Consider the following 17,845-nt stretch of genomic DNA (forward strand, 5'->3'; position numbering starts at 1 on the left):
AGGGCGGGGCTGGGGTTTTAGGAACGTGTGGTAAGGGGCAGCCGCAAACCTGTGAGGTATGCTCCACGTGTGAACTCCCTGTGTTTCTGTGAGGGACCCCTGTTTTCTTGGTCTTCACAGACAATGGACGTTCAGCTAGACAGCGGGAAATAAGGGCTTCTGGGGCTGAGACTCTTGTGGGGCAGGGGGTGCTGAGTCCTGGGGGTCGGGAGGGCTGGGCCCCTCCTCTTGGAACTGCATGACCCCAAGCGACTCAGCCCCTCTGTCAGGCCTCACTCCCATTCTGCAAACCCAGCATTTATTTGTGGAAGAGAAGCGGACAGGCGGCAGGCTTGCGTTCATGGTGCTCACGGGGATGTCCGACGAACACTCACAACCGGCACAGAAAAAAGGCTGGAGGGAAGTGCACCAAGATGGTAGCAAGAACTTTCTCTGGTGGTTTGTTTCCTCTTCCAACTTTTTTGTGTTTTTCCAATTTTCTCAAGTTCATTCAGTGACTTTGCATGGGTGTTGAGAGCCTTGCGCTGAACCCTATGAGGCAACAGAGCCCGTGCTGCTGGAACGCTCAGTCTGATAGAGAGGTAGCCCCTCTCCAACAGACTGACCCTACATGGTCTGATGGACCCATGGTGTGATGGAGCTGTCCTGGTGGGAAGCCCGGAGGAGGCCCCTGGCCCAGCCTGCAGGCTTGTGAAGTTGGGACCTTGCTGGGGAGTGGGGGAGGGCGGGGGGTGTGCAGGGGGTGGGTTGCTAGGGAGGCCGGTGTGCTGGGACTGGGGAGTGGTCTTTGGCTGGAGACCTGGATGACGGTGAGGTGAAGATGGTGAGAGACCCTGCAAGGAGAGGGTCTGGACCAGATCCTGAGGGATGGGGGGAGGGGGTGCTTCTGTTAGAATCACAATGGCTGCATCCCCTGAGGGTCCACCCACCAGCCTTTGGGGGGTGGGGGGAGGCACTGTGCACTAAGGAGCCCAGGCAACCCTTACCCCTATAGGGACCCTATGGGACTGGCACTGCTGTATCCCCACTTTACAGAATGGGGAAACTGAGGCCAAGTACAGTGAGTGACCAAGCTGCACTTCAGATCCAGGTGTGTTTGTCCCCAGAGCCCAACCGGGACCATCTGGCCTCTCCTGCAGCCCTTGCTTGTCGCTGAGCCTTGGGGCCTCTGTTTTGTCATCCGTAGAGTGGGGATTAGAACCTGACATCTTAGACCAAATGAGCACCCTTCCTATAACTGTCAGGTCCACCCCTTGAATATTTGCTGAGTTCATGATTTCTGTCATCTATGGTTAGAGCATCGCCCAGGGTGGCAGGTTAGGGGGACGAGACACAAGCGCAGGAGGCGCCTTGGGGACAGGGCTCTGAGGAGAACCCACAGAAATGGGAAATGAGTTTGATTTCACAAGACCAACCGGAAGGAACTTCAAGCAGCCAAAAGGAGGTCAACGTGGACAGTCCCAGGACCGGCCCCGGGGGAGTGTGGGCCGCGGGCCCCGGGGGTGGCAGAAACAAAGCAGGCCGGTGGCGAGGGAGCCGGTTCAGAATGCTCTGGGCCGGGCCAGCTGAGGACTCAGAGGCAGGTGGGGAACACAGCTGCCCACAGAGCGGGCAGCCCCCGTGCAGGTAAGGTGTCCTTTGCTTTACCTGAAGCTGCAGAGAAGAACCAGCCAGCGAAGGGAAGAGGCCTCCGTGCTGATGGTCAAGGTCACCGGCCATCACCTTGGTCTGTGGGCTGCCGGCCTTGGTGCTGGGCGAGGTGTAGGGGGGATGTCGCGAGCTCAGATGGGTTTCCTCCCTGCATGTATGCTAATACAGCAGGCTCTGACGGGTGCTGTAGGCAGTAGGTGGGCGAGAGGGGAGGAGGGGGGAGGGAGAAGCCCGCCCAGGCCCCAGCCAGGGCCCACCATTCTCTTCCCTTTGCTTCACCAGCAGAGGGTGAGGGGCCCCTGCTCTCTGTGGCTTTCAGCTGGGTGGGGAAGGTGGGCAGAGAAGGCAGTGTGCGGTGGCCCCCCAGGGGCCTGGACGTGTGCCCAGTGTGGGCCTCTGTCCCCCGCTGGAAAAATGAGGACAGCCCCCTCCCTCCCCCACATTCTAGCTTGCTTCCAGAGCAGTTATGAGGCCAGACAGACACTGAGGCTGCCACAGGGTAGAAGATTTGGCCAAGGTCAGGTTCAAATCCAGCGCTTAGCTCAGGGCCTGGTACATATTAGATTCGCATGAAATACTTCCTGGAGAGAAAGTGCACATGGCCTTTGGCAAATTGTGTGGCTCTCTGAGTCCCTGTGTCCTCAGGGAAGGGGGCTGCCGAGGCCCACGCCACCCAGGAATGTTGTGCAGACAGGCCTGGTGCGGAGGGGAGTACTAAGCTGCTAGCCAGGTTAGGACCACAGGAGCCAGCTAAGGAAAGAGACAGGAGCATGTCCTTAATAGTGAGGGATCTCACTCTCTGAGCTTACTGGGGGCAAGTGCCACTGCAGCAGGTGGCCTGGGCAGTACTGTCCTCCAAATGCACGGGTAAGTGTGGTCGGGTGGGGCTTATGGAGAAGGCTTAGGTGGGTGACGTCACCCTGAGCAGGGTTTTGCAGGATGAATAGGAGTTGGCCAAGCAGCCCAGGCTTAGGGAAAGGTTATCCCAGACGGTGGGACAAGGGCAAGCATGTGGACGTGAACTGGGCCTGGCCTCCAAGGACTGCACCTTCCACCAAGAAGCTGACTTCTGCTTTCATTTGTTTGGGAGGCTTCAGGAAGGCTATTGGCTCCCTTTCGTCTCCCTTCAGACAACCCATGAGCTGACGGCCTCCCTGTAAGGGGCTGGGAGCTTGTGACTGACTGCTTACCCTCTGTCTCATCCCTGCGGCAAAGCCCAGGAGACCCCGCTCCTGTCACCTGCCCCCGAGTCTGGGGAAGTCCCGTGGGCCCGACCAGTGCAGGAGGTACCATGCAGCTTTACAGTGGAGCTGGCGGCCTCAGCTCCCAGGCAGACTTCTCACCTCGGTCCCCCCCCGCATCTGCCACCCACACCAGCAACCACAGAGAAAGAGCCCAGGCCTCCATGACTCAAAAACAGAAACTGCTGAGACCTGAGCTGCTTGGGGGTCAGGCCGGGGACTGGGCAGGGCCGCCCTCCCGCGCCCAGCACCCCAGAGGGGGGCTCCAGGGAGAACAGGTGCCAGGACGCTGTGTCCCCATGCCAGCTCCTGGCCCTGGCCCTGTCAGGCCATTGATCTGCCCAGGCTCTGTCACTTGGGTGACTTATGGGCCCGCGGGGAGTCCCTTCTCTGAGCCCATCCAGCCACGCCCCAGGACCCCTGAAGGCACAGTTTCGATACACTCACACAAAGAAAGCAAAGTCACAAGAGTCACTACTTACAGATCCCAGAAATGGGGCTGGGGGAACATAATGAGGGGGAGAAGGGGGAAGGGCAGCCCGTCCCAGGTCACCAGCAAGAAGGACACGTGGAGAGCAGGGCGGCAGCCTCCGTGACTTAGAAGGCGTCTGGGGCGGAGGCCACTGGCTTTTCTCGGCCTCAACTCTAAGCGCCCCGGGGAAAGCAGAGCCCCTGGAAAAGCAAAGCGGGAACCCGGGGCGGAATCCTAAGCTCAGGCCCTTCCTTATCTAACTGTCCAATCTCTGGGCGTGAACCGGGTGGTCACACTGTAAAATCCCTGGGCGGCAACTCGGACTCATCACGGGGTCTTCCTGAAACCTTTCCCCCCAAACCCCCTCATGCACCCCGAGGCGGCATCGTGGCACCCACTGTCCTCCCAGCCTTTGGGGCCCCTGCCTGGTGGCCTCACACCCTTCACAGCCCCTGGAGCTCTGGCTCCCGCCTCCCCGGGTTGCATCTTCTGCCTCTGCTCTGTGTGTGCTCTGCCCTCCCTCTGTGGTGCCCTCCCCTTCGGCCTGGAGAGAGACCTGGCCCATCTGAGCACCAGCCATGGCCCATCCCCAGACGCCCCCCACCCAGATGCCCCGGGCAGGTCTGGGGCCTGCAGCTGCAGGGGGCTGAGGAGTGCTGAGGATAGAAGGGGAGGCCAGAGGGCCACCTCCTGCCTTTGTCCTGACTGTCCCCTCCAGAGCCCAGAGTCTCTCCCGGGGACCGCTGAGTGCAGGGCCTGTCCTCTATTGATGGCTCAGCCCGTGTCCTCATCGATGCTGCGGTCCGTCCAATTCCTGCCACCAGGGCTGCAGCCCGCCCCGGCCCTGCTGGGCGAGGCCATCCTTCCAGGCTCGTTTGAAATGTCACTGCCTCTGGAAGCACTTCGGAGCTCCCCAGGGCAGCTGGTGTCCTCGGGGTTCCCATAACCCTCCACCCATTGCCTCCTCTGTTCCTGGCCTCCTGCGACTCCAGGGAAGGGGAAACGTGGCCTCCCCTGGGGACAGGTTCCGGCCTGCAGCAGGTGCTCACAATCACTAATAACTTGATGGGGGCAGAGGGGGTCCCCCGGAGTGACAGCGTGTAGTGCGGGCCCTCCAGGTTGGACCTGGTCTCGATCTCAGCACTGCCGTGCAACGGGGTAGGTCAGTTCCCTCAGAACCTCAGTTTCCTCCTGAGAAGAATGTGAGTGGAAATTCTGACCTGGCTGCCCCAGGAGGGAGGGAGTGGGGGGGGGCCCAGCACCCAGTAGGACCTCAGTATTTGCTCTTTTCACCACACATTAGGACAGTCCTGCTCTGTGTGTGACCCTGAATGTGCCACCCCTGCTCCCGGCCTCCGTCTTTCTGTCTGTAAAATGGACAGCTGAGCTACATGAACTCCGGGGGCCTTTGGACCTGACCTCCTGTGGGAGAGAGTGGGGTGCAGAGGGCCTGGGAAGCAGCGTCAGAGCCAGGCCATCCCCTTCTCTTCCTTCCCCCTGCGTTTATTGTATTGACCGGCCTTTCTTGTAGGAAAGGAGGGCCAGATGGGTTTTGTTAAATGCTCTTTCTTAGCTGCTTGTGTCAGTTACCAAACTTAAACCACATTCACGGCCAAGAAAGTGTAGGAACTGCAGACTCAGGTGTGTGAGGAGGGGAGAGTAACGGAGGGCTGGAGGGTCCGAGACTCCAGGGTCCTGGGTCCCTTCCCTCCAGACACCTCTAGGAGTGGAATCCTCCCAGTCTCCTACTCCCCCTACCCCCAGTCCACCCCTGCCCCCAGCCCCTCCCGAGACAGCGGAACCTGATTGCTGCTGCTACCCTGCTATGCAGGCTGCCCGGGGAAATGCCCTGTCTGAGGCTCCACTGCTCTGATCTCACCCTCCAGGTGCCGTGGGAACATCACCGCCCCTCCTGCAGCTTCATTAGCCCTGTCTGCAGAAGCGGGAATGGCGATACCCGTGTGAGAGGGTATTGGGACTGTATGATTGTATGGTACACCCTTCAGGCCTGTGCTTGGCTATTAGGAAATGCTTATAATGTAATAACTATGGTTGTGTTATTGCTATAATCATTATCAAGATGTTCCTGGATTTTAAAAAAACATGCTAGGAGATCTAGTACATGTGTGAGATATGGACTGATTTTTTTACTCTGAGCTTCCTGGCAACAAAAGCAAAGAGGGAAAGTGGCTCACTCACTAGATTCATAATGCCCTTAAGATGAAAACACAGCCTTTCCTGGGAATGAAATCCAAGGGATGATCCTCCTAGGTGCCCTCCTAAAGGGCTCCCTGTGTGATGTGGTGAACAACACCCTGGCTTGATCCAAGGACCTAGTATCTGGAGCAGGACCCTCAGGCTTTCCTAACTGCAGGGAAGATGGAGAGGGGCATCCTCAGGTGGTCTGCAAGGGGGACCCAGTGAGGCCCATAACCTTGAGATGACTGAAGCTTCATGTGTTATCTTCAAAATCCGTGAGGATTTCACCTCAGTCTATAATTAAGGCATCTGTATTAACTCTAAAAATAATGTTTTCCCTCCTTTACTCAAAATCTTTGGGTACCACAGACGTTCCCTACAGATGGGCCATGCTCATTCCTTGGCTTTGCTGTAAGGTGGGGTCCCAGCCCTTTTAGGGAAGCCCATGAAAGCCACACTCCTCTCCCAAACAAAAGGCACACTCACATTCAGGAGCTATGCAGACAATTTCAGGGTTTCACAGATCCTGAAAAACTCCCAGGCCTCCAGGACCCTGGCTTGACAGGCTCTGATCTGGGGTGACAGGGGTAAGTGCATATCTTCTGAACCAAGCTCATGAGAATTTTTTCTCCCAGGTGGGCTTCTGTTAGACATGGAGCAGCAGAAATCTCCAATTGATCTTGAGGCTGTCTACTCTGTACAGAGCCAGATGTTTTCACTGTGGCCCAAACAGGAGTAGACCTGGTGCCTAACAGCCTCCTGGACACGCCAGGCACTTGAGTCAGTGAGGACTTTTGCACTGACTGCAGAACACCAGGGAAGGACAGGGAAATCAACGCTGAGACTGCGTACGATGCTCCCTTGTCCTGGGTCCCATCCCCTTTTTTTTTTCTTTTTTTTTTTTTTTGCGGTATGCGGGCCTCTCACTGTCGTGGCCTCTCCCGTTGCGGAGCACAGGCTCCGGACGCGCAGGCTCAGCGGCCATGGCTCACGGGCCCAGCCGCTCCGCGGCATGTGGGATCTTCCCAGACCGGGGCACGAACCCGTGTCCCCTGCATCGGCAGGCGGACTCTCAACCACTGCGCCACCAGGGAAGCCCCCCATCCCCTTTTACACCTGGGTGGGTGCCCAGTAAGCTGGTACCTGGCTTTTATAGCATCTTGTTATATTCATGCTTTCTTTTCTCTTTGATTATGTTAAGCAAGTTCACTTTACAGTCTCTTTCCAATAGTTTCGTGGCTGAAGTTTTAGGAATGTCATCCTGACATTTGTAGCGTTTGCTCTCCTTTCCCGCATAGCGGCTGTTTCTCCGTGTGTCGCATAATTTGAGATCATGAGTTTATTTCCAGCCAGGCTTTATCTGTGGAAACCCCAGGAGGCCTGGCTTGTGCGCTTACCCCTCCAGAGCATCTCTGTGGTCGCTCTGCTTGGCAGCCTAGGGCTGTCACAGCCCGGGGCCACGTCTATGTTAATCAGTTTAGGCTCTCTCCACCCTAACCCAGCAGCCTGTGAAGGTAGGCTCTTGGCTACAGATTTTCAGGAGCCCATGCTTTTTCCTACCTCGAGTTCAGGTGGTCAGAGACAAGTTTTCGTGTCATCTCTGTCAATGGGGAGATCTTTCTCCCGGCTACCCATTTATTAGGGGTGCAGCCCCTCGAGACCCCTGGCTTTCTGTGAAGAGCTCAGTTGCATCTCCCATCGTCCTGCTTGCTGGTGTCTTATCTCCCGACTGCTGGGTTTAACCTCTCTGTCTCAATATCCCTCTCCCTACCCTACAAGGCACCTTCATTTAACGTCTGGGTTTTTAGTTCACAGTATTTTCCTGTGACTTAAATGTTATGCTAATTAGAGTACAGCTAGTAGAGTGTAATAGTTAAGAATACAGACTCTGGAGCTGGACTGCCTGGCTTGAATCCCAGCTCCACCAGCATGAGATGTGCTCAGTTTCTTCATCTGTGAAATGGGAATAGCAGTAGTTGGGGTTGCTGCAAGCGCTAGAGGGCGTTGACGGAAAACAGTAAAACACCTGTTATTTTACCAGCAAAAATGGGTTTATTCGGGAACGGCAAAGAATTGCAATTCAGGATGCACAACCTATGGTGAACCACAGGCGAGTCCAGGGTACCATTCTTTTATAAGAGAGAAGGGGAGCTGGGAGGGGCTGTTATAAACAAAGAGTCCATTGGAGGAAACTGGGAGTTTGAAGTGTAATGGCTTTTCATTGGCTGAGTTGTACCAGTCTCTCATTGGCTGGGCTGTTGCCAGGCGAGGAGAAATTCTTCCTTCCTCCTGCTGGCAAGTAAAGTAGTAACCTTTTTCCTGTTGGAGATGCAAAGGTATGTCTCTTCCTGTTGGGTCTGTGGTTGACCAGGAGTGATGGGGTGTGAGAGCTCCCCCTTCTGGCCTCCCAAATCCATTTTAAATGAAGTTTCTGTTTATTAATTTTCACAAGGGCTTGATACATTAAGACAATTGAGAACATCGCTCCTTATTGAATTATTGCATATTGCAAGCATTATACTGGCCTTCAGTAAAATTAATATTAAATATGACATAAGTATACTGATAAGATTATCTTAATGATAATCCTAATATTATTCTGGCCCCGGTGATCATCCTCATTTTCTTACTAGCTCAGTTACGCATTGAGATGTGTGTAATTTTTTTATCCAGCATTTCTAGGCGCTATGTAGGAAAGAGCTTTCAGGTTGTGTCGTTCTCTAAATTGACCTTTCAGTGGTTAATGCAAAACAATGATCATACTCTCCAGGTATTACTACTTCTTACCAAGCACTTTCAGAGCCTGTAGATACCTGTCTAATTCTCCTAGTAAGTTGCAGGCCACCTTTGGAGTCCGGTGGAATCCAGCTCAGCTGCATACTTGCCAGCTCTGTGACACATCTGTGACACATCTGTGACACATCTTGGGGTCTGTGCAAATCTTCCATCCTTTATCCGACTGACACCCCCAGGGCCAGATGTGACTTTGGAATTCCTACTGTTTTTGAATGATAATACAGTCTGTTGCTGCCCTGTAGAAGGGATCAGGGAGGCATCCTGGGGAAAGTATTGCACAGGATCTCCACTAAGTAGGGTAGACAGAGACTCTAAGTAACCTCACTTCTGGTCAGATCAGGTTCTGTGGCCGAATGAGCCCTGAAAAATCTGAGTTTTCAGAGCTCTTTGCATTTCTGAATCACAGATGGAGTCTTGCAGTCGGGGCGGGGGATTGGACTTGACTGTCACTCCAACAAGGAGAAGTGGGGATTTATAGCCAAGGAGCAGGGCGGGGGTCAGTGGATGGGAAAGTAGGAAGAGGAAACATCTGGGGAAGGAGGATTCTTGCTGACCCACTTAGCCGAATCCTTGCTCAAGGCCAGCCAGGGTGGTGAGACGGCGGGGGGGGGGGGGGGGGCAACGAGGGGGGTCTGACAGTGGCGGGTGGAGGATTTTCACTAAACTGACTTAGGATTCTCACAGTGGATCCTACAAGGACAGAGAGGGAAGCCCAAGGTCAGGCCTCGTCCAGCAGAGGCTCCAAGGAGACTGGTTACAGTTAGGTCAAGAAGAAAGTTTTTGTCCGTGTCCACTGGGCGTTTGCCTCTCACCTCAGCTTGCAGAAGCCTTGGCCTCTGAGAGCATCTGATGGAGAAGGTAGGCCTGTCCCGAGATCCTAACGCAAGACAGAGGGAGGACGGCCTGGGGGTTGTTGGCTGAGCTGGGTCGAGGGGAGAAAGGTCTGCATCACTGGGGTGGGGACCCAGTGCCCAGGGGAAGCCAGAGGACTGGGAGTGGAGAGCGGGAGGCCAGCTGGTGGTAATGGCTAAGGCTGCTGAGGACCTACTGTGTGCCAGGCCCATCCTAAGCACTGGATGTCTCTGAATACATTTACAGCCTTGAGATCTCCCAGGGAGGAAGGTGTTATTCTGACTCTCATCTTACAGATGAGGAAACTGAGGCACAATTCAACAGAAGTACTCAGCCCCAGGTGGTCAGCTGTCACTAGTGAAGGCACGTTCCAGCCCAGGCCATCTGGCTCCAGAGCCCATGCCCCGAATCACAATTCTTTACTGCCTTTTACTACTAATACAATCCCTGAAAAAGAAACTAGTTGGAGGGAAGGGAGGAAGGGCACCCAGGCAGAGGGCAGAGGCTGGGTAAAGGCCCGGAGGTGGGAAGCAGGCAGGAGGGCTGTAGGACAGTGGTTGCTTTGTCTCCTCGGGGGCTGGGGGTGGCAGGACGGGGCCTGGAGGGGCTTCGTGGGAGACGCAGCAGAGATGGGAGGATGAGTGCCGCGCCCAGGCTGCGGAGGTCTTGGACACCTTGCCGGAACCGTGGAGTTCATCCTGCAGGCGAGGGGCCCCGGCTGAAGCCGCTGGGCAGACGGACAGGTCACACCTGGGTGGCAGAGTGAGCGTGCCAGCAGCAGGGTGGAGTCCCGTAGGCTGTGAGGCCAGGAGGCCGTGTCTGGGGCAGGGGAGGTGGTGAAGTCTGGAGCCTTCGAGGCCCAGAGGTGGGCAGGCTCCAGGGACAGGGACGGGGCCTACGCTAGCTGGCCCTGCAGGGGCTGGGGGACAGCAAGGGGGTGCTACCTGCCCAGGCTTCGGGCGGGGAAGGCCCCAGTCTCCTCCAGGAGCAGGCCTGGGTTCAGCCCACGGCCCACCATGGAAGAAGCCCGGGGACTGGAATAGGGACCCCTGCATCTATGCTGGCCCTGCCTCTCTCAGCCTGTGACCTGGTAGGTGACACAGGATCTGTGGCCTCGACGTCCGTCTGCAGTGGAGGAAGAGGCAACCCAGCTGGCAGGGTTACCGTGGGGACCATGGGCCAGGCTGGCCGGGGTGAGCCCTCAGTAAGGGGTACCTCTCACCCCTAGGAGGAGACGCTCCCCCCTGCCCCCAAACCTTACAGCAAATCTCCGCAACCGTTTCTCCTGCATTAAATGCATCCCTTCGTGGACTGTGAACTTCGTCCTTGGAGAAGCGGGAGGATGGCGACTGGAGCGCCGTCCTGGGGGGACGCCCCTCCCCTGGGAGCGAAGCCTGAGCAGAGCCCAGCTGACCCCGCATCACCTCCCCTCTGGGCTCTTTGGGCTTTGTTTACAAGGTCAAGAACACAGCCACCCACCCCCCACCGGAGCTAGTCATTCCTGCCTCACGGGGCCGTTTGGAAGAATACGTGAAGCGGCACTTCCAAAGCTCCCACGGCCACCAACCTGGTCCACGAGCTCAGGCTCCTTCTCCTGGGGCTTTTCATCATCAGTGTGAGCTCTGATGTCCTGAGCGGTACTTTTCTTTCCAAGGATTCTTCTAAGAAAAGGCTGCTGGCCAGGAAAGTGCCTAGGGAGGATATAAAGCTGGACATCAAGCCCAGTCCGCCCAGCTCTGCCCTGTGTGCCCTCAGTCCACCTATCTGCACAGTGGGGATGGTGGCAGGGCCGCCTTGCAGGGCAGCTGCATTTATCCAGGGCAGGAAAGGCAGATGTGGACCCGGCTCTGCTCTCGTTCAGGGGCCACACCACGATGCCTTCGCCAGAAGTAACCTGTCACCGCCCGTCTCCCGGAGTTTGTGTGCTCCTGTTAAAGAAATCGGGAGTAGGGGGATGAGGGTGCCTCCGGTGTGCTGAGCTTTGGGGCCTGGCCTTTCCACGTTTGGATGTGGGAGTTTTCTGGACGTGGAGGTCAAAGCCGGAGTCTGGGGGTGTGCAGGCCCTGTGTGGGGAAAGGCAGTATACTGGTGCCTTAGGACTGCTTTCACCAGTCGCCACAAACTGGGTGACTTAAAACAGAAGTTGATTTTCTCACAGTTCTGGAGGCTGGAAGTCTGACATCAAGGTGTCAGCAGGTCAAGGGTCGCTCCTCGTCTCTTCCAGCCTCTGCTGGTAGCTGCCACCACGTCGCTGTCTTCCCTCTGTGCCTGGATCTCTGTGTCTTCAGGTGGCCTTCTCATAAGGACAACAGTCACTGGCTGCAGGGCCCACCCGACTCCAGTATGATCTTATCTCAGCTTGAGCACAGCTGCAAAGACCTACACCCAAATGAGTTCACAGGCACCCGGGGTTAGGACTCCAGCGTGTCTTTTGGGGGCAACGACAACGGGTGAGCAGTCTGGGTACCCCAGGACTCAGCCCAGCGGGCAGATTGCTTCTCCTGTCTTCAAGTTGATGGTGCAGAGCTGGACGGAGCAGGTGGGGTCCTTTTCCGAACAGGAGGCACCTGGGTGGTGGTGGCCCCCCTGCGTCAGTGTTGCCTCTTCTCGTGACATCGCTGAAAGGAAGGAAGTAGTGGCTGCTGCTTTTACGGGGCCTGCTCCGCGCTGGGTCCCAGGCAGACATGCACATCCTCATTAGTGTAGGAGGTCACTGAGCAAACGTCCAGACGCCGAAGCCAGCTGGTTTGAGTCCCTGGCCAGGCCGCGTGACCTTGGACCCATCGCTTTTTCCAGGGGCGCCCCTGGCTCACCTGTAAACTGGGTTGCTGAGAGCAGCTCCCTCCCGGTGGAACTGCTATGGAAATTGAAGGGCGGGTGCCGCTCACGCTGGGAGAGACATTCTGCAGAGGAGTCCAAGGCTCAGGGGGCTAAGGAGCTTGCAGGGGAGGTGGCCGAGCAGGGAGCAGACCCGGTTTGGGGGGCCATGGAGCCTGGCATCTCTGCTGTGCTCTACTCCCCTCACTGTGCCACGGGGCACCTATTTATAGACCAGAATCAGGGTTGCACAACACCCACCCGGGAGGGGCCTTGAGGACTGATTGTTTGAGACCTCGTTTACAGATGGGAAACTGAGGCTTGGAGAGTCTCCTGTGGATGCCCTGTGGGATCTAAGAACAGGGACCTCTGCCGATCCGAGCCCCCTGACCCACCCCAGGAGTGGGATCCAGAGTGAAAGGAGAGGGGAGTGTTCTGAGAGCAGAGGACAGAGACCACTAGTGTGGGGAAGGGGCTCCAGGAGGGGTCCTGGTGGCCGTGGGGTGGGAGTCGGGGCTCAGCTGGTAGAGAGAATACTTGAGGGGACCATGAACATGTCAGGAGGTGTCGGATGACAGAGCTAGGATGGGACGGCGAGCTCACCCCATGACGGCAGAGACCCTGTCTTTCCTGTCCCCTGCTGTATTCCCGACACCAAGAACAGCGCCAGGCAGGTAGTAGGTGCTCAGCGTTTATTAAAGCACTGGGGAGGTGGGCTTCGTCCCCCAGCAGCACAGTGTCCCCACTCCCGCACTTTCTAGCTGACAGCTCGAGCAGGTAGCTTAACCCCACTCAGCTTCACTGTCCCCATCTGTGAAATCGGCTTGATAACGGTTGGCACTGGCTCTGAAGCCACTGGAAGGGACTTTTCCTCCGGAGCACCGTGAGGGTAGGACCCACCCACCTTTGGTGTTGGTGCCCCCAACCCAGGCTTGGCACGGGGAGCATCTGTAAGTCCCCCCATTCACGAAATGCCACACATGTTGCTTCTGGTGGGCCGACGCCCATCCAGCCTTGGAGGAGGACCGGCCGTCCAGCCTTGGGACAGGACCGGCGCGTTGCAAAGCGTTCGGAGATGACCAGGCTGGAGTCACCGAGGGTGACGTGGGCTTAGCCCTGACTCAGGAAGCTCTTTCTGCAGTGCGACCGTCACAGTCGGCAGTAAGCAAGCCCTTGGCGTGCACCCCACGACTACGTGAATGGTCTCGTCCCACCTCGGCCCATCGTGGGGCAGGTGTGTCCCCATCCCTGTCCATCCCAGAGAAGGGAGGGATGGGCCGAGCACTCCCCGCATGGCTCCCTGCGCCCGGCATATTGCCCAGCCCCTGCCTGGGTGTCCAGGCCCTGGGGGTCCCCAACCAGCAGGAGGGACACTCCCAGGCAGCTGTGGGGAGCACCAGCCTTCGCCACCAGGGGGCGCACGTGCCCCTCAGAGTGGGCAGGCCTGGGGCGGGCAGGGAGCGGCCGGCTGAAGTCAGCACCCGAGAGAGGGACAAGAAGGTGACAGAGCTGGCGGCTGTCTCTTCCCCTCTCGTGTCCTCACCCCGGTGGCCTAGAGGTCTGAAGGCCTGGGTTCCAGAGCTGCACGGACTTACAGCAGTCCTGTCCCCAGGCGTCAGGCCGTCCATCCGTGACGTGAGGGGCTGAGCCAGGCTCGGGGGTTTGCAGACCCCAGGGAATCACGCAAGAGTCCCCGAGGTGCTCCTGAGAAATCCCAGATCCCACTCCCAAAGGTCCTGACTGGGGTTTTGTCCCAGCCCCAGGGGACTTCCTGATGCAAAGTCCCAGTGCCTTGAGCCCATCCTAAAGGTCATTGCCAGTCCTAGCGTGGTGCCCATGAAGACAAAACCTCTAGCCTGCTCCTCAGCACAGTCATACCTCAGGGACCAAAGACACCTAGGTCACCATCTCCTGCCACATCTACGGGGAGCACGTGGCCTCTGAAAGGCTTTATGGGGTCTCATTTCCCCTGTCCCTCAACCCTCAACCCCATGCATCTTACAGATGGGCAGACCGAGGCCCTAGAGGTCATTTGACTTGGTGGCAGAGCCAGTGGACCCCAGTTCTGGCCCCCCAACCGAGGGCTCCCTCTCCCAACAGAAGGAAGAGCCCTGCGGGGGGCGGTCCCGCTTAGTGACCAGGGTCCTGTACCAGCTCCCGACACCCCACTGGTCGGGGAGGGGTTGGAATGAAGTTTGGATCCTGAAGGAGAGGACATGGTTGATGCCGTCAGGCCTGGCACGGTTCTCGGAGCGGGGTTACTCTGGCAGCTTTGGGGGTGCATGATGGGTACCCCCGTCTCCCACTCCCTTGAATGGAGGGCATTTCCCATCCCTGAGTGCCAGACGCACATGGGCCCAGCGCAGCATCCCCCCTCCCCCCATACGCTGCTCAATCCCCAACCCCTCATCTGGCCTGGAAGGCTCTGTAAGTGAGTGGAGGGCCCGTGCCTGCCTGCGGGGCAGCAGCTCAGCCAGAGCGGTCACGTGGGGCCTCAGGCCCCGGAGGCCCGGTCATCTGATGCTTCCCAGGAAGCCAGAAATCAGGGTTTCTATGTCAGCCTCTCCATTGTAAAACCTTGGCTGCATGCAGTTGGGGTTTTTTGTTTTCTTTCCCCGCACTGCCGGCTGTGCGGAACACGTTTAAGGGCTGGACTTGGCCATCGGCCACCCAGTTGCCCCCTGCTTTGGGGGGTGGGAGAGTTTGTCTCCTCCTGGCCTCGGCCTCAGATTCTGGCCCTGGGGGCTGGCTGTCCAGCCCCCTCCCCGCCCCGTGCCCCTCCCTGTCGCCAGCCCAAACACAGGGCAGCGGCACCTTTGCCTGGGTCTCCGCTACACCCCCAGTACTGGGCTGTTGGGTGTAGACGGATCTTACAGAAGTCTGCAGCTGGCTTCAGGGGGCAGCTAAAGCCAATTCCTTAACCCTGAGTGTGCATGGCTTTTAAATCCCTCAGCCGTCCCCACCTCTGGCATTTCTTGCTGGCCTCTTCTCCCAGCCCCTCCTCTTCTTGTCTTCTCCTGCCCTCCCACCGTGGGCTGCCCTTACCACGCACCTCCATTTTTCCCTTGATTCCCCATCCAGAGCAGTCCAGCCTCCCTCCGCACTCAGCTGGCCGCTCTGGCCAGCAAGGCCCTCCCGGTGGTTGAGTGTTTCGCACCCGAGGGTGCCAAGCAAATGAAGCCAGCCCCCCCCCCGCGAGTCTGCCTCCAGTTCGGGAAACCATCCTTCATCCCGTCCACCCGGGGTCTGAGCCAATCCCGGGGGTTCTCTGCTGCAGTTACACCAGCGGCAGTTACAGTGGTTCTATCTCTGTCCAGTGTGGCACCTTTTACAAAGCATTGAATCCCTTCCTGCCTGTGAGACAGATGCTTATCCGTCCATTTGACCAAATATTTACTGCGTGTCTACTGCATGCTGGGCCCAGGAATGTAGTGGTGAACCAGTTAGTACAGTCCCAGCCCTCCTGGCTTATGGCATCGCATGGAAAACTCACCAGATGACCAGAGGGCAACCCCTGAGCCTAACCCAGGGTGAAGGCGGTCAGAAGGGGGAGCCAGGAGAGGCAGGGAAGGCCCTCCAAGCTCTGGCTCTGGACTCCAGGCTCTGGACCTAATTCTCGGGGCAGTGGGAACACGCAGGAGCTCTAAGCACAGGGGCATGTGAGTGCGCACTCCAGCCACCACCCAGAGGATGGGCTTGTCCGGTGACCTGTGTGGCCCCGGGGAGAGAGGTCAGGGAGTGTCTGTTGTCCTGGCCTGGGAAGGTGACAGTGGAAGTGGAAGGAGTAGACGGGGTCCACAGAAGTTTCTAAAAGGGCGAGAAACCACCAGGGGCTTCACTGAGAGTTCAGTCCTTCCTGGTCTGTCACTCACACCGGGTCACGCGGGTCTCGGCCTTGGGGATTATGGGTTCTGGGGGAGTCAAAGGTCTCTGTTCCCTCGATTTGGAGCTCAGGGTCAGGGGGTTTGCCGGGCATGACTCTGCCCCCCTAGGATGAGGGTAATGTCTGGCACGCAGTAGGTGCTCGGAAAATGCTGGTTGATTTCACTGGACGTCTCCTCACCAGGGTCTCATACACCTTATATGAGGTTCTCCTGGTTCCTGGAGCCACAAAAGAGGCTCATTGGCTGCTCGGCCTGGCCTTGGCAACCCACCCTGCCTGGGGCATTCAGCAGAAAGAGCCCCAGCCTGGGGGGCTGAGGCAGGCCCCCTGCACCACCTCCTCCACACCGAGGAGCAGATCCCTGTCTCCGAGTGGGGACGATAACGTCGACCTATGCTGTGTCAGACTGAATTAGCAAGCCCCACAAGGGCCTGGGGGCAGGTGCTTTGATTCTGCCCTTGGGGAGGAGCATCTCATGCACACACCCTGGCATAGAGGACCCCGGGAACCCAGTGGCCTCTGGGCCTCCGTTCCCTCTTCTGTACAGCATGGTTGGGGGGCCTCTGAGCACACGTCCCATGCTGAGGTTCTAGGATCGGCCCCTCCTCTCCCCCTCTGATTCACGCAGGAAGCATTTATAGGAAGACATGAGGCCCGTGCCCTGGTGACACAGGCATTGCTTCAGGAAAGAAATGAAGGAAGTAGGGGAGGGCGGCAACACTGTCTTGCTCTGTCTGATGGAGGGGGCAGGGGGCAGGGAGCCCCACGGGGACCTCGGAAGCTGGAGGGGTGCCCTGCCGTGTGCTCAGGAGGCCTGAGTTAGGCCCAGCCTTGCCATTGGTCGATTGCATGACGTTGGGCACGTTCTTTCACCCCCTGAGCTTCAGTTTCCTCAACTGGAAAATGGGCTGAAGACCTCGACCCAGTCTTCATGATAACCACGGAGGAGTCTGTGTCCACGTGGCGGGGTCCTGAGGGATCTGTGTGGGCACAGCCTTTGTGGGGAGGGATGGCAAGAAGGGGAAAGATAACCACAGCACTAGGGGTCTGGGAGCGGACACGAAGCTGAGCACCGTGTGGGTGTGGCCGCAGGAGCCGGCGCTGGGTGGGTGCTTGGGGTTGGATTGTGCGGTCGTCCGTGTTGATTTCCTGTGGGCACTGGTGGCCCTTGGAAGGACAGAGGGGGCCAGAGTGCGACCCCAGGAGGGCGGACTAGGGTTGCCTGGGGGAGGGGAGGGGCGAGTGGGACGCGGCGGCCGAGGCCGCGGAGGCCCCGGCCCCGCCCCCAGCTCGTGGCCCCGCCCCGCTTGGTCCCGCCTCTGCGCACGCCCTCTTTCTTGAGGCCCCGCCTCGGCTCCGCCCCTCTCCTGCTCCGCCCCCGGGGCCTACCATGCTCCGCCTCCGGCCCTGAACCCCGCCCCCGGGCCCGTTAGCGCCGAGTCCGCGCTACTGGCAGCGCTCTGGGAGCTCCACGTTGCGGCCGCTCCGAGCAATGATTAACCTGGCGGGGCGGCCGGCGCGGGGCCCGGGGCGGAGGCGTGGGGCCGGGGCGGGACCCTGGAGGGCCGCTCGGCTTCCTGCTTTTGCCCAAGTCTCCTCGTAGAGGGCGCCGCAACGGCCGGGGCCCGCGGCGCGGCGTGGCGCAGGGCGAGGTGCCGGGCGCGCGTGGGCGCGGAGTCTGTCGCCGGGGTCACCATGAGGACTCTCCGCAGGTTGAAGTTCATGAGTTCGCCCAGCCTCAGTGACCTGGGCAAGAGAGAGCCGGCCGCCGCCGCCGCCGCGGACGAGCGGGGCACGCAGCAGCGCCGGGCCTGCGCCAACGCCACCTGGAACAGGTAAGGCCGCGCCCTCCCGGCCGGCCCGCGGGCCGCTGGCCCCAGGTGCCAGAGCCAGGGAAGGGGGAGCCCTGGAGCAGGTCCGCGGGCGAGGGCCGGC

At 58.5% G+C, this 17,845-nt stretch overlaps 1 protein-coding gene across 6 annotated transcripts in view; it reads left to right on the forward strand.

Annotated features, from left to right (window-relative positions):
• The window catches only part of PRR5 (proline rich 5), a 52,958-nt gene that overhangs the window by 8,099 nt on the left and 27,014 nt on the right, over positions 1-17,845 (forward strand). For 2 of the 6 annotated variants that reach the window (XM_049694245.1, XM_049694243.1), the window contains one exon: positions 17,623-17,745. In XM_049694245.1, coding sequence (XP_049550202.1) covers positions 17,633-17,745 — 113 coding nt within the window. In that variant the 5' untranslated portion in view covers positions 17,623-17,632. Of the gene's footprint in view, positions 1-17,319; positions 17,746-17,845 lie in introns of those variants that run through there. The other 4 variants (XM_033405224.2, XM_033405223.2, XM_033405226.2 and 1 more) reach the window with 3 other exon arrangements.

Source organism: Orcinus orca, chromosome 11, assembly GCF_937001465.1.
Source record: "Orcinus orca chromosome 11, mOrcOrc1.1, whole genome shotgun sequence".
NCBI classification, from domain to species: Eukaryota; Metazoa; Chordata; class Mammalia; order Artiodactyla; family Delphinidae; genus Orcinus; species Orcinus orca.